We start from the raw sequence: 17181 nt of genomic DNA, 5'->3' as shown, positions 1-17181 counted from the left end.
CACTACTTGTGATGGGCTTTTCACTGTGTGGCAGGATGGGTTACCCTCTTTTTAGAAACTTTTGATCTGTTTGAGCTAGAATCAACATTTTTTGTTCAAATATGCAGTTTAGGCAGCATGATTATGTGGCAAATTACGAGGAAAACATCTCCGCTGTAGAATCTCATTATTAGAGTGACTCTGTTCTAAATCACGCACATACACAGGACCTGCCACCAGTGGGGGACCATCTGTCATTTGCAACAATGTAAAATGGCAAAAATTGCAGAACCGAGTTCAATATTAAGCAGGAATATCAGAATTTACATTTGTAGGTCTCACGATCACGTTTTAATGACAACTGCGTGAAATTATACAATATTCCCACCTTAATTTCATGTAACCGCTGTATTGTTGCATTTTTGTTGCACAGTTACGTTAGCAGTAAAAATGAGCCCATACCAGTGCAAGGAATAGTGACACTGCCACCTGTGTGAGTATTCGTCCTATGTAGACACAAAGGCTTGTTTTTCTTTCCCTACATGATTTGACAAGGAGTGTTTTTCCTGTGTGCCTGCCTTTGTGTCTTCTTTATGCATGTGCCCATTTCGAAATATCCAAGCATCATCCCTTAGACCCTCAGAATGCTCAGCTTCTGAAAAACACAAACTGATTGCAAACGTTGCTGCAACGTTCAAACCTTAACTTTCGCCAGGCTTACCAATACTGGTATGTCTGCATCCGGCAACAGAATTACAGGATTTTCTAAGGAGATAACGGGCACATCTGGGTGGGCAGTGGGGGCTGGGGACATTGGAAGGAGAGAGACAAGTGGCAGAGAACTCGGATTTTAAAGAAAAAAGTGACTACTTCACAAATCTAAGTGGGACAAACTTGCACATCTATTGTGGAGCTGCACCTATTCATGTTTGGGGAGCTTACTCTTCTGGTGCTATTACTATACCGCTACTGTGCACAAGAGAACCCTGTTGGTACTGCCTGTGCTGCATATGCTGCTTGTGTGGGAGAAGAATGTGGAGATTTATCAGTGAGTGCACAGTAGTATAATCATGCCTCACCTGCCCAGGAATGTAAAAGGAGAGATTGATTTAACTGCCCAGTACTGCCTCTTGTGTACTTGTACTTGTGGATACTGCCTCAGTGAACCACAGCATCTCTGCCACGCAATTTTGGCTGCTCCATGAATAGTACATAAGCTCAGCCAAAAAGTGCAGTTATTCCCATCCACACGTTTACTAGATCATGTTCACGTGTGTATTTTTGAAGCTGGACAGCCATGAGTTGGCCCTAGGATGGAGAACACCCTTCTGTCCTACAGGTTCATATTCCGACACAGAGTGCAGACTAGTAATTTACTACATTAATTGAATTATACTTGGCATAGACTGTCTTTAAGTACTCCTTCTCTACAATTGACATTTTGTCACATGCATACTGGTTGATAATTGGGTGCAGTGCACACTGACACGTCCACCCACATACTGTACAACCTGCCAGTACAACAGTTGCATTTAAGGATGCATAACCATGCACTGCATAATTGGATTGCGCTTAAAATAATGTTTGACAGATTACAGTGCAGGTTCCCGCCGTGCAGACCCACCTTAGTGATTTATGCACTAAATCTGCTGGAAAGCAGATATCTTTCCAGGACAAGAAGGTTTCTGTAAAATTGTGTCCATTGGCCAAGTAGATTTTTGACATATTTCCACACCCCTTGTTTGTTGATGGGGTTTTTCTGTTTAAAAAATAAAATTGTACATAAAACAGTTATGAGAACATTACCACACATCATCCTCAAGAAGTATACCTGTCTGCTTGGGTGTAATTGATAAATATATAATGCCTGAACTTGTATGTATGACTTGTGCGCATGTGCATAAAAAAAAACTATTGGAAAAAAAGGTCAAGCATTTTGCTGTAGAGAATAATTGGACATCCGAGCTAGTTGACAATTTAGGCTTGGGCTTAGTGAATTCAACAGGTCCATGCTGAGTTTGTCCTCTGCCATTTCTGGATGTTGAGTGACCAATTTTGCCTTGTCTGATCTTAGGGCTCGGGGTACAGTGGGTACAGTGAAGTTAGGCTTAGAAGGTATTTGGGGCCCAGTCTCCCTCTTGAGATTTAAAGACCATGTTTAGGAGTTTTAATTTCATCTTCTGTGCCACTAGGACTCAGTGGAGATATTTTAGGGCTGGTTTGATGTGCTCGGATTTCTTTGTACTATGTAGCTGGATTTTGTATCCTCTAAAGCGTTGTAGGTTCTTTTAATCAGCTTCCTTGTAGGCTATGTTTGCAATAGTTGAGGGGAAATAAGATCACTAGCATGGCTAGTTCAATCCAGTGTCTGCATTGGAGAAGAGGGGACATTTTTTCTAGACTTTTGTGAGGTGTTGGTAAGTACTTTTTACAACTGCTACTGTGTCCTTTAGCAAGTGAAATGGAAGGCTGCTTGGTATGCTCTTGTTCTTTATCAGGGTTTCAGTTTTGCACCATTGAGATGGAGGTAGCTGTCTTCCACCCAGTGGTTTATATGTTTTAGGCATGTTGTCATATTCATACTTTGTCTTGAGAGATCACATATTGGGAGGCCGGTTTGAATGTCTTGTAGTTAAATCTGGAATTAAAATTGGTAATGGGAGAGACCTGTACTAGAGGTCTCTTGTAGCTGTTCAATAGTAAGTTGGGCAAGGGAAACCATGGGAGACAGTTATTGTAGTTAATGTGTTTTTATGGTCAAGGAGGAGAAACCGATTTTGATTTGTTGGGATTGGCCTGAACGGAATTAGTTTACTGTGTTGTTGACCACTGATAGATTGAGTAGGATGAGAATCTAGGGCTGTCCTGCTTTCAGGAAGGACAGGAGATCTTCCTTAATGACTGAGATTACAATTTTTCTGCCCCTTCCGGGTCTGAAATCCGATTACCTGCTGTGTAATAGGTCATTGGATTCGATGTAATCTTGAAGCTGCCTCGTCACCTTGTTTGCTATTATGTTGCTAAGGAAGGGCAGGCATGAGATGGGTCTGTAGCTTGAATACTCCGTTGGGTCAGTTGATTGCTTCTTGAGTGGGAAGGGTATTTCGGCTTGCTTAAGTTTGGTGGGTACACATCATGTTCATGGGAGGCATGTGTGATTTGTAGGATGTGTGCACACCTACTTTGCTTGGGACTTACTTTCCTGTTGCCACAGAGCAAGGTCCACTTTTGAGTTTTTTTTTTTTTTTTTGTAGTTTGAGTGTTTTAGTTTGTTCGCTTGCACTCCGTTGTATTTAAGGGCTACATGTTGTACTCTATTTTTAGTAAGAACGCCTTATTTTTCTTTGAAGACCGGTGTAACCCTCGTTTCAGAAAAGTAGGTTTTTTTACAGTTCCAAATAGTTGTTTTTTGTCTACTTCCTGGTGTGGGTTGGGTGATTTGCAAAAAGTGATCTACATCCAAATGGAGCCGGGTTGTGAGTATTGCTGTTCTTCAGGTGTCTCACCCATTGGTTGATTGTCTTAGGCTGGCCAGTGGTTACAATGTTAGAGGAGTGGAAAGAAAAGGAAGAGGTTAGATCAGTCTAGCTGGATTGAGGTATTGTTTACGATCTTCTCTTTTTTTGTCAGCAGGTCCTGAGTGAAACCTTGTTGAGCATGTGCACTGCACAGAATTGAATGAGATTACAATAGATCGAGATTGATACCAGACGTGATGCACCAGTGTCTTATTTTCTCTCAAGTCCATGTTCATGTCGCTGAGGAAAGTTCTATGAATATTTTGAAGATGTGTAGGTGATATGGAGGTGATGGGTGCTTAATCAAGTGTTTTTTTATTTCAGTGGAAGGTAACAACTGTATCCCCTTTCTGTAGACTCACTTTATGGAGTTGTTGTGAATTTTTGCAATGCAGTATGCTAAGGGCGATAGAGGAGGGATAGTCACAGTTGCTCCATTGTTCTAATCTTAATTTGTAACTAAACGATGGATTAGCTGTAAGCTTTCCGGCATTCTAAAGCCTGCAGCATTTTTTGAGCCAGTGCTGAGCAGGACTGCTATGCTCCTTTGTAACATACTACCTGCCATTGGGCATGATTGCGTGGCAGGGGTGGAAGAGAGTGCGCACTACTCCTGCACTTAGGCAAGTTTGAACTAGTTACACTATTACACCTCCCTCTTCCCTGGAGCAAAATATGAGAATGGTAAGTTGCAGTCGAGAAGAAACAACTGCCATCCCCATATGTAAGGTAACGTAGAACACCTGCTTGCTTAAGCCTGCACATGTTTGGTCATTTATCACATTTGAACATTCCTTGATGCCTTGAGTATGCATTGTCTATTAATCTCAGTGTCTCTGAATGTGTTCATGCCTTGCAGTCTCATGTGCTAGAGCTATAAACAAAAGGTATGTGACCCACCCAGATTACAAGGGGGTAAACGAGTGCAGTGAGATCAAATATTGTGAAGTAGTTGTCCTAAGTGTGGGGCTCGATTGAATTATGCATTCTTTGCAGCATTTCTTCATGCAGTAATTTAGGGTGAACTATAGTGATATTTTGGCTTTTGGCCTGTGTGCTGTAACAATAAATATGAAACAGTGTGTTTACTGCTGCAGTCAGTCTATCATTTTCCAAAATGATAGACTGGGTCTGAAGCTTTTTCTTTGATAGCTTAGAGTCCCTAGTTTATGAAGAATGGGAGTTATAATAGTTGTGATTTGTACTTTATTTCAGCCAGACGTTACGCTCTGTAGCCTGGATCACGCAAAACCTCTACTGCTCATTAGGTATTCTACTAAGAATAGAATCTTTCTGTAGCACCTTCAGAGTGCGATGTGCGTGGGGGGGTGGGGCGGGGGCTGGTAACTGCTGAAAACCTGTGAGAACATTCACAGTAGATCATCCTTGCATCCTTGAGCACTCGCAAGCATAGACAGTAAGAGAGCGGCGTTGGATGATCGACTTAACTGCAGCAGTGTAATGATGCATGGGACTGTCCGCCTGGTGTGTTATGTTGCAGCGAATGGCAACAGAAACATGTCTTGATTAGCTTATCTAGTAAAAGTGGTTTATGAGATGTTTTTCCAGTTACCACTTTTCACTAGTATCCTTAGCAGTTGATATGAAAATTCCATACGTTGCTTGTTGTTGACTAATTATTCTAGTCCGCAACTACATTGGTTGCTGTGCTTGGCACAAGTGAATTCCCTCCGCGCATTTGTTTTACCTTGCAGTTGGATGTGGGATAAGGAAGTTCTTTCCTTGTTCAAATACAAATCGGTGCTGCAAAAATCCACTGGGCTAAATCACTTAGGGCCAGATGTATCAAAGGATTTTGCCCATTCTGTGTCTATAGGGAAATGTGTTGATACGTATGGCCCTTAGGCCTAGATGTAGGTAATAGCAAATTACCGAATGGTAAATACCGAATTTCACCGATTCGGTATTTACTATTCGGCAATTGGTATGTAGGTATAAAATTCGGTAAAAATACAGAATCGGTAAGATTCGGTAATTACCGATTCGGTAATTACCGAATCTGTATTTGCCATTGATTCCTATGGGCCTTAAAGCCCATAGGATTCAATAGCAAATACCGATTCGGTAATTACCGAATCGGTAAAATTACAGATTTTACAAAGGGAACAGGGTGTCACTTTGACACCCTGTTGCACCCCTGTTACTGGCTTGTGTGCCATGTGACACACATACATGCCCTTAGGGCATGTCTGTGTGCCACATGGCACAGGTGTACATGCACAGATGTGCATGTACACTGGAATTCGTTATTTACCATGTAATAGTATTACATGGTAAATAACAAATCGGTAATGGCCTGTGGCACTGTTTCCAGTGCCACCTACATCTGTATTTACCGATTCGGTATTTTACAGAATCGGTAAATTTCCGAATCGGTAAATATACCGATTCTGTAAATTAAATGCAACCTGCATGTCAATTCCCAAAAACCGGTCGGTAACGGCCGAATTCGGCCATTACCGACCGGTATTTGGCGACCTACATCGGGCCCCAAATGAGCAAATCCAGCTGGATTTAACTGAGGAAGCCTAGGAATGGAAGCATGCATGCAGGGTTAAGAGTGAGGGAAATATTTATTCTTCATAGGAATATACAAAATATTAAGAATTTTAGTGGCTGATCTGCTCAAGAGGCCGTAGGTCCTGACTTAAGCTTAAAAAAAAGTAATCTATGCTTCGCACACAGGCCGCTTAGCTATCTTGTAAAGACCTATTGTTAACAATATACTTTAAAGGCTGTCCTGCTTTAACTATTGGCGTAAGAAATTATTAATCCCATTTTAGGTCAGCCCCCATGCTATGGGCTGTCTCACCAACTGCTCTTAGCTATTTTTCTGTGATACAGGCGGTGCATGAAGGTGAAGTTGAAGATTAGTAGATAGTGGTGTGGTGGGACACCTGCAGGATTTTTTTTGTCAGTTGCCAACAACATGCACTTAGAAGTTGACTAACATCCCAGAACACTTTTGGTGATGAATCAATCCCACATAAAGCACCCGCTAAAAAGGGAACCCTTGCTGCATAGAAATCTCAAAGCCTTCAGATGACATTAGGAAGTGGTATATTAGTTCAAGTGTTAGTAGGTATACTTCTGCCACTATAGAGCTAGGAGCTTTGGAAGCAAAATGATATCAAAAGTCTAAGTTTAATTCAGTCTAATCCTTTCTTGTGTCTTTTCCACAGCTTTGACATCTTCCTGAACTTGCAGAACTGTGAGGCGTTTCAGAATATTGTCTGCATCTATTTCCAGTCTCTAAGCAACCATGGGAGGTAAGCACATATGGGCACTATGGAATCTAAGCACAATTTGGCCTGTCTTCGTAGCGAGAGCCTATGTGAGATTGAGAGCTAGTTAGTTTGTTAGGCAGGGTGATAAAAACAGATAAGGGAGTGGAGCATTTCTTGTCTTCCACTGCCTCTATTTGGGCTCAACAGGTGGTCCGGTTTTCTAGATGTGTTGTAAGTTGCATAGACACATTTTCTCATCTATTTGTAAGCTTTTGACAAGTTCTTTTCTGTTTGTTCAATTCCTTCCAGTGTTGGCTTACAAACGAGAACTGTCTCAACCACATGTTACGCCCTTCAAATGTGTGGAGCACATGATTCTGTAAAAGTGCTCTTAATACTGCAAGTCCATGGATGCTTCACAGTACTTGATGGTGTTCTGCTCATGCCACTTCTTGTATACAAAATAAGATTCCACCCACTTTTTGAGTACTTTACCCAAAGACCGACATTGAGCAGAGACCACATACATTGTAAATAAAGACACTTCAAATCTGTACATTCATGTTGAGGAGCTGCAGTTGAAGGCTGCCAATTTACAGTTGTGCATTCTCTGTATCCTATCCAATGTTCCAGTCTTCTCTGCCCCATTTCTCTGTCCTAGAACACTATCCAGTACATGAAGAATCATTTGTAGTGTTTGGATGCAGAGATGTCTTGAACATTGAACGTGTTTATAATGCCAGGGTAATCTCTTTAGCCTAAGGTAAAATTGAAAACTCTAATTAATGTCAATCAGAAACCCATATCTTAACCAGTGTCAAATTAGGATTCCACTCATATAACTCAAAGGCTCTAATTACGGGTGTTGTGGAGGGGCAGATACTATTTATTATATCCGATAAAATCTTTGGAGTTCGGAATTTGTTGGCTATCATAAATCGCACCTATACTGATATTACTGATATACGTACGTGTGTGTGTGTGTATATATATATATATATATATATACATATTGTGTGTGTGTCCTACTGGCGGTCGCCAGTAGGTAGTTATAGTTAGAACCTAGTTTCCATAAGAAAAGCATTTTTTGATTTGCTAATAACTTTGGCGTTGTTTGACAAATTGTCGCAAAATTCTCCCAAAAAATGTATATCCAGGTCAGCTCCTATCTTGAAAGTTTGGGGGTGATTCGTCAAGCGGGGGCTGAGGAAAAAAGGGAGATCCCAAACGCGTTTTCCCCATGTTATTTTCCATAGGAAATTTTGAGACAGGCTGCAGGCCGAACTGCTAAACGGAATTACTCCAAATTTGTCAAAATGGTAGTGCTTGGTTCAGAAAGCGACCTTCTTTTTAAATGATGTAAATCTGTTCAGTAGTTGCTGAGAAAATAAAAAAATAAAACTTTTGATATCTGGGGCAGCTGTGGATTCGCGAACCCTCCCGATAACTGGCTTTATTCTAACTGGCTGTCAACACTCCAAACCAGGAAGCGTCTTGGCAGCCATCTTGTGACTCAGTAGAACTGAGTCACAAGAAAACAGAAGAGGAAAAGTGGAAAAAAAAGAAAAGGGAGGAGGTTAGAAGCACCCGGACCCCCTCTGCCTGCTCAGGGGGTCCCACAAGGAAATTGGCGCTGAGGTTGCGAATCCCGCCAATATTTTTTTTAAAATAAAGCGCTAGCTCCCCCGGATGGGCCAGGTCCCGGGGGCATTTGCAACAAATATATGCGTGCCCCCACAGCCCCGGGTACCGACACCCCCGGGGCATGCTTAACATTATGTGCGGGAGGGCACTCAGCCCTCCCGCAGCTCCAGGGACCGCCACCACCCGGAGGCTTCTTTTTAGGGCTCGCAAGCGAAGCGAAAAGCCCTCTTGGTAGGTTTTCAAAAATGGACCTGGAAATTCCACACCGCTCATGCGTGTTATTTCCTAGGTCCATTTTGATTGGGCTTTGCGTGCGTGCTGTTTTTTAACAGAACACGCAATAGGCCATAGGCGGTCGCGTAGCTCCGTTTATGGCCTATTGGTGTCTGTTACGCGCACCAAAGCCCTTATGTCTTCAATTATCGCGGCCAGACATGGCCAGAGGCCAGGCCCCGGGGTATGGGGTCCCCGGGGCCAGCAATGGCCCAGGAGGGAGGGGCCATGCAGCTCCCCTCCATGAATCAATAGAATTAATTTTTTTAATTGAGGCACAGCCTTTGTGAATGGGGTCCCTGGGGTCACTTGAGGCCTAAGGAGGGGGGCCACGCAGCACCCTCCTTTAAAAATAATTGAAAATAAAGAAAATGTGGCCATGCCCTGGGGGATGGGGTCCACCGGGGCATGGCCGAGGCCACGCCCCATTTTACACCTCTCTGCAATACAGCTCTGTGGCGCTTACTGGAGGTACCTGGTGGGCTAGTTGGCCCCCAGGGACCCTCAGGATTCAAGGGTAATTAATCCCACCCAACTTAAAGCTTGCCAGGGGGTGCGTTTGCAGAGTGGTGGAGGGAGGGGGTGGGACTGATGTGACGTGTGTACTTATCCAATCACTGCCAAAACCCAAGCACTTATAAATTCACCATGCACTCTCCTTGCAGTACTCTAATCATTCAGTCAGTACCAATGCACTCATGCAATGACCCATACACTAACACATGCACTGCTACAGTACCCTGAGCACTACCCATGCAGTCCAGCCATCACTCCACCAAAACCCAAGCACTTATAAATTCACCATGCACTCTCCTTGCAGTACTCTAATCTTCCAGTCAGTACCCATGTACTCATGGAATGGCCCAGGCACTAAGACATGCACTGCTACAATCCCCTAAGCACTTCCCATGCAGATCTCTAACCACCTACACACTACTGATTCACTCCTCCAATTACCAAGGTAGTACCCATGCACTCCAGTAATCCCTCTGTCTCTACCCATGCACTCCTCCAATCACCCAGCCAGCACTGTGTACTTATCCAATCACTCCGCCACAACCCAAGCAGTTTTAAAATCGCCATGCACTGTCCTTGCAGCATTCTAATCATCCAGTCACTACCCCTGTATTTCATTGGCTCCCGAGGTGGTGACGTGTGTGTGGTAGGGCTCTGCCAGCACGGTTGCCTGCCTTTTTCACTAGCAGCGATATTGCTCTCCTACATTGGATTTTAAAAGTGAATTACTACTTTTATTGTGTTTACTGTGTTTTTACATTGCTGGAACTAGAGCGACCCTGCTCCTACGTTCTACTCACTTGGCCAGGTTCGTCCGTGCGAGCGGACCCGCCATTTTGAGGGTAGCCCTCACTCACGGTCTAGTGGTTGGGGAGCAGGCTCCATAAAACGACACTGGGGCGAACGTGGGCGCGCGCAGCGGGCGCGACTATGGCGCGCCAAAGGCAAGCCCTTCTGCGCCCGTCCGCGCCAACGCCGCGCCCAGTGCCAGTTATGCTGCTCAGCACACCCGCGTAAGTACCCCTCCCTCGGGTGCGGCCCCCCCCCCAATACTCTCTCTCGAGACCCTGCTTAACCTGGTTGAGCAAGCGCATGAGGGGCACCTCTCTTTTGTGGAATCGGCTCTTCCACTGAGTGACTTTGTGATTGGGGTCTTCTATCCTGCGGGCTTCTCAACGTTAGATCTCTGCCCAAGCATGCAGAGGAAATCCAATTACCGGTGGAATCGCATCAGTTAGACGCCCTATTTATCACCAAGACTTGGACTCACCTTGATTGTGAGGTTGAGCTGGGTTGGGCCTGCCCGCAGGATTACAAAATCCTTCACCTTCCCAGACCTAAAGGACGAGGTGATGGGGTGGGGGTGATTTACAGGGCTTCCTGGCATATCGAGACCATTGACATGGACCCGGTCATTGGTGCAGAGTTTCTCGGCTTATCCATTAATAGTCGCACTGGGGCTATGTTCACGGGAATCATCTGTTACAGACAACCCGGGACTTTCAGTATCCAGCAACAGCTGTCATTGCTTACCACCTTTACTAATATGGCTGCCTCCCACAATAAACTGATAGTCCTTGGAGATTTTTTTTTTTTTTTGAAAAACCTTTATTTCTTTTATGCACAATACACAGCTGTCTGCCTACAACCCATCGGGCCGGCCGCTATGACTTTCAGCAATATAACATCATGTATTGGAGCTCTCATCTTGCATGCGGGTTATACGACCCGCAGTGTGTCCATGTGCATAACGTAGAATCAAAGATAAGCATAGTAGGTTTCATTTTTAAACTTTTGATGAATTAAACATACAACATAAAAACCACACAAACACATGGCAAAAAATCAATTGCAGGGACTCAAGAGGAGAGGGCAAAGAATCCAATTATCGTACAATAATGAGGCATATGTCTCGGGTTGAAGGGTGCCGAGCAGCTCAATAAATACATATTATTACAGACAAACGTCCGGAACGTCAACTAAGGGGACAGTGAAATAGCAATGGTATAGGCCTGTGGGGGGGTACAAATATTCCCACGGTAAGCATTCCATTGGGACCAAATTCTGCCCCATTTCTTTGGTCGGCCCGAGCCACATAGACCGTCTTTTCCCTGAACATACACCAGTCCATGTTCTCCTTCCAAGCCGTTATTGTGGGTGATCTATGGGAACCCCAGAGTTGCGCAATATCCCTCTTGGCAACCATGTTACCAAGAGTCGCCCAAAAAGTCTGGGCCGTATTATAGTCAGTCTGTTCCCAAACATTAAGAAGGCATAGTCGGGCCTCAGGCAGTAGAGAGACCCCAGTGACCCTTTCCATAATCGCATGCACTCTAGACCAGAAGGCAGACACCTCAGGACACTCCCAAATGATCTGCAGGAAGATACCACTCATACCGCAGCCGCGCTTGCATAACCCATCAAGGGAGTAACCCATTCACATCAGACTCGTACCAGTCATATATACTCGACGGAGGATCTTCAACTGTACAAAGCGGAGGCGGGCAGGTATGGCCACCTCCTTAGGGGAGGAGACGGCCGTTTGCCAATCATCGTCATCGAGTTCCAAGCCATCAGCGGTCCACAAAGCCCTAAGTCGCACAAGAAGATCAGCCCTGTTATTGATGAGTTTTTTGTAAATCAGGGATATAGTACTGTCAGGCACGTGGCCATCAAGAATGCGATCCTCTAGCGGCGAGGACTGGGGAATCACCGTCCCCGAGGGGGAAGACTGAGGTCAAGGCATGCCGCACTTGAAGGTACCTGAAGTGATCCTTGTCGTCAAGCTCCCATTCTATTTTGAGCGCCTCAAAAGTCTTAACACTACCTTTGGACCAGAGATCCTCCACCTTGCTAATACCAATCATATCCCGTTTATCGAATCCTTTCGTTCTCCACAAATTGCCCAATCTATCAGAATCATACAACGGTGTCACTCGGGTTAACCTATCGCTCCATCCCATAGCAGCATTCGCGTCTCGCCACACTCGCACAGCACTTTTCGTAGGACCAGTCAGGGCGCTAAATGGCTCCTCAGAATACAGTGCCCTGTTAAAATTCCCACCTGGCAGGAGATGTTTATCCATCGCAAAGGCGGGAGCAGGGCCAGGGGCGTAGGTTACGTGATTAACCGCGCACAGCTGTGAGGCCCAGTAGTAGCGTCTGATGTCAGGGAGGGCGATGCCACCGTCGTACCACGGCAAAGTGAGTTTGGGCAAGGAGATACAAGCACGCCCGTCCCAAATCAATTGTCTCTGAAGGCTCTCAACCTCACGAAAATACCCGGAAGGTATGGGATCAAAAAAATTTTGAAGTGCATACAGGAACCTAGGGAGCGACATCATCTTAAAGAGAGTCGCACGCCCCAATGGGGAGAGGGGCAAGCGACGCCACCGTGAGACGTCAAGTTTTAGCCGCTGGAGAGGAGCATGAAGATTACGGTCGTAACGGACGGTGGAATCCAAGGAGACATGAATCCCCAGGTACTTAAAACCGGTCTCGACCACCTGAATCGGGAATCTACGGGGCAACGGGGGGAGATCCCCGGCCAGAACATAAACACAGGATTTGGTCCAGTTAATAACAAGACCTGAGTTCTTCCCGAAAGAGGTGAGAACATCAAAAAGCACATTAAGAGACTTCCGGGGTGAGGTGAGATAGAGAAGAATGTCATCTGCATACAGTGAGACACGGTCTTCAAATTCTGGGGCCCACTGGATGCCCCTGATCGAGGGCTCCCAGCGAAGCCACTCGGCTAACGGCTCCAGAGCGAGGGCAAAAAGCAAGGGAGACAGCGGACAACCCTGTCGGGTGCCACGCCCAAGTGCAAAAGAACCAGACACCCTGCCATTCACCACCACCTGGTCTAGTGGTCGTTCGTAAAGGAGCTTAACCCAGGCAATAAAATTCGAGCCGAAACCAAACTTGAAGAGAGCTGCCCAGAGATAAGGCCATTCGATGGTATCAAAAGCCATGGTGGCGTCAAGGGAGGCCAAAATGGCCGATTCAGTCAGAATTCCAGCTCTCGCGAGAACTCCATGAAGTCTCCTAAGGTTAAGGGCGGTGTTTCGATGCGGGATGAAACCGGATGGATCAAGTCGCCGATCACCTTAATCAGACGAGTAGCCAGTAATTTGGCCAGTATCTTGGGTTCAGCATTAAGCAGTGAAATGGGTCTGTAGGAAGCACATCGATCACGTGGTTTACCTTCCTTGTGGATGACAACGATAGTGGCACGGCGCTGATCAAGAGGAAGGAGGCCAGTTTCGAAGGCCTCGAGAAACCTATTTCTCAAATACGGCACCATTTTGTCAGGCCGCAACTTATAGAGCTCAATAGGCAATCCATTGGGCCCCATGGCCTTACCGGACCTGAGGGCACGAATGGCACCAGCGACCTCATCCACTGTTGGGGGCGCATCCATAAAGGCCCTGTCCTCATCAGAGAGGCAGGGTAGCGCGATATCACGCAGGAGCAAACGTGAATCGCACTCATCTCTATCACTCACAGAGGCATAGACCGTCTGAAAGTGGTCTACAAAGCAATCAACAATCTCAATCGGGTCAGACACACAATCCCCATTCAACTTTTCAATCACCGGAACAACTCGATTCGCTCTCTCAGACTTGTCCAACCACGCAATAAGCTTACTCGCCTTATCACCCACATCATAGAGTCTGCCCAGCTGGTCTCGATTCATAACTTTGGCCGCGTCTGTCACCAGGGCTCTGTAGTCTGCCTGTTTCAAAGCTAGGGTGTGTAAAGTCGCAGGAGTATCATTTCCACCCAATTCACTTTCAAGTACAGTTATTTCGTCCTCGAGACGCAATAGTTCTTCATGCTTAGCCTTCTTAGTAGCAGCAATCACCGACAATGAATAACTCCGAATAACAGTTTTGAAAGCCTCCCATAGGGAAACAGAAGAGGAAACAGACCCCACATTTTCATCAAAATAGCAATCAATGGCCTTGATCAGCTCAGAGCGCGTCTTGGGGTTTCGCAAGTACCAAGGATTAATAGGAGCAATTCTGCCCTCACTACCTACCGCTACCCTTACTCACAAGGGGGAATGATCAGAAATGCCCCTGGGGGGTGACGGACCTCCCATACAGAAGGAGAGTGGGCCGACGGCATTAAGAAATAATCGATTCTAGAAAGACTGCCGTGGGCTCCAGAATGGAACGTATATTGCAAGTGCGAGGGGTGTAGCAGCCTCCAAACATCCACCAATCCAAAGGTTTCCAGCAGTTCAGAAAGCCACATCTGGTAATTCGGTAAGACTCTGGGGGGGGTATCGATCAGAGTTACCAGAGACCACAGAATTAAAATCCCCCCCCAAGAATAAGGAGACCATCAGGAAGCCCCAGCAAAATCCGACCGAGGTCAGCATAGGTAGTGGCCTGGAGACCCGGGGAGACGTACACATTAACTATTGAGAGCATCTTACCCTCCCACCTCCCCGAAATAGCAACATATCGACCCCTATCATCAAGTGTTATATCATCTATTTCAAGGGGCAGAGAGGATCTAATCCGTATGACCACTCTTCTGGAACCGGAGGTGAATCCAGCATGAGCAACCAGTCTATAACCATGTCTATCCACGGCCCGGCACGCATTCCCTATCAGATGGGTCTCCTGTAACAAAGCAATGTCAGGGGACTGGCATCGGAGGAACTGGGAAACAACGCCACGTTTTATCTTATCCCCCAGACCATTAACGTTCCAGGACAGCAACTTCAACTCACCACCCCCCATCCCGGTAAAGGACCGCAACCCTCCCTCCTCGGAGCCCAACTACAGAAGGATAAGAGCCAAGCATACAGTGCCATGTGAAAAAAACAAATACAGTAACAAAAACAAGCCCTCCCCCCACCCCCCAACAACCTCCCGTTACAACACCTCCCACCCTGCCCCCCTGCGTACGACTAGAAAGCCACCCCAGTTTGCAGTGTGCCTGTCGCCCTCTCATAACTACACTACACAAAGAACCCCAGAGGAGGAAAAGAGTCTACCCACACCCGAACCACCCTCGGGCCCAACCCTAACAATAAAGAAGCAAATGGCCTAACTCAGCTGATGAATAGTAACAAGAAACCAGACGTCGAGAACCACAGTGTCACTCCTGGGCCGATGCACCCCCCTCTGCTCCACCGGGGCGTCCGCTCAGATCGTCTCTTTTCGGCAACGAGTCAAGCCAGTCACTGGCGCAGTCTGGTTGATCAAAGAAAAATGTTCGTTCCTCATATTCGATGCGTAGTCGAGCTGGCAACAACATTGCATACTTGAGGCCCAAGTCCCGCAAGCGCCTCTTCACTCCCTGGAACCCCATCCTTAGTCGCTGGACTTGAGGAGTAAAATCCGGGTAGATGTTAACAGTACTATTGTCGAACTTCAACGGTCCACGACCATGAGATGCCTGGAGGATAGCGTGCCTGTCCCGAAAATGGAAAAGCCTTGCAATAATAGGCCTTGGGGGGGGGGGGGCTCCTGGTTTAGTCTTCCCACCCGGGAAGCGAGGAGCACGTTCAACCGCAAAGAATTTGCTGAGTCCGGCGGGAGCAAGATGGTTGAGGATCAGATCCTCCACAAGAAGGTCAACAGTGGTGTCATCTTGATTTTCCGGAACTCCCACCAAGCGAATGTTGTTCCGCCGGGACCTATTTACATATTCGTCCAGTCGTCGGACCATCAGGTCGTGCGATGATCGCAGGTTACCAATCTCCGACTGTGCGTCCGCCATATCAGTGACAAGACTGGAGGCCTTCAAATCCAAAGCCTTGACCCTCTCATTCGTCTTAGACAGGTTCGCTCTAATAAGTGTGACATCAACAGCCACAGTATCGATCTTGGAGACAATAGCCTCATATTATAGCCCCATATCAGCCTTCATCCCAGTGATGGCACTCATTAGGTCCTGGAGCGAAACATCCGATGGCGCAGTAAAGTCCGTCCTGGGGTCCGCAAGAGTACGGCCGGCACTGCCGGGGGAACCCTTCGGTTGCGTATAGCGATGCATCACATTAGTCTGGATAGGTCCCCCACGGGTCGGCGTCTTCGTCCTGCGCCTAGCGAACTCAGGTTTGGAAGCCATATTGGAAGCCGTGCCCCGAAGGGGCCCTCTGGACCTGGTGAAAATGGCCGATGCTATTGAGATACCAAAGCAGAATTTCAGGCCAATACTGTAGAATGCGAGTCGAGGGATGAAGCAAAGGTAGAGGGATATGGCAGGACAACACAGCGGGTCGAAGCTACACCAACTTGGGAGCCGAACCGCTCTTAGAATAGTCAATCGAGGGGTTGAGGAGAAATCGAAACTGAAAGCGACAATGCGGCCGGCTGGGAGGATGTCCCTAAGGCCATTGTTGTTGACTTACTCCTTGGCCCACCAAAGCAGCAGAGTCCCCGTTCCCGATCTGGGGCGGGCCAGAAAGATGAAGTTGATGTAAAATCGGTTCCCGACATCTGATTTCGATTCTTGAAAGGATATCGAAGTCAGCAAGAGTAGATCTTCAAAAGCCCATAATAAAAAATAGGATATTCCGAGGATAGTTGCAGGAGGGCGGCGCGGGTCCCGGGAGCCCCCTGCTCAAGCAACCATCTTGGATGCCCACGTAGCTCCTCCGGTCCTTGGAGATTTTAACCTGTGGCTGAATGGTTCCTTAGACACGGGGCTGCTCAACCTTTTCCATTCCTGTGAAAGTATCGGCCTCCATCAACATGCATGGGGGCCACTCACAGGGCTGGACATCGGCTTGACCTGATTTTTTCGGTCCCTCAGCTAGCACATCTAAGTGAAATTCTGCCCATGACCTGGACCGATCATTTCCTTCTTAAATTCTTTGTCAATAGCAATAAGGCTCGTTCACAGGTACATGATACTACCACCGAATTTATGTGCCGGGACTGGAGAGCCCTTGGGAGGTTGAGAACTACTGGTGCAGTATTTAAGGTTGAAGATAGTTTTTTTTCAGACTGTCAAGTCGATGAAAACTATGCTTCTAT

General features: G+C 46.4%; 1 protein-coding gene across 1 annotated transcript in view; it reads left to right on the top strand.

The window, feature by feature from the left end:
- SCAMP5 (secretory carrier membrane protein 5) overlaps positions 1–17181 on the top strand; it is a 180165-nt gene that overhangs the window by 32758 nt on the left and 130226 nt on the right. Inside the window, exon 3 of the mRNA XM_086959325.1 lies at positions 6701–6787. Within this exon, the coding sequence (XP_086815451.1) occupies positions 6781–6787 (7 nt within the window). The 5' untranslated portion in view covers positions 6701–6780. The remainder of the gene's footprint in view (positions 1–6700; positions 6788–17181) is intronic.

The sequence above is a fragment of the Lissotriton vulgaris genome, chromosome 2_2 (assembly GCF_964263255.1).
Source record: "Lissotriton vulgaris chromosome 2_2, aLisVul1.2, whole genome shotgun sequence".
NCBI lineage: Eukaryota > Metazoa > Chordata > Amphibia > Caudata > Salamandridae > Lissotriton > Lissotriton vulgaris.
Note: the sequence above shows the minus strand (reverse complement) of the source record. Positions and strands in the feature narration are given on the sequence as shown.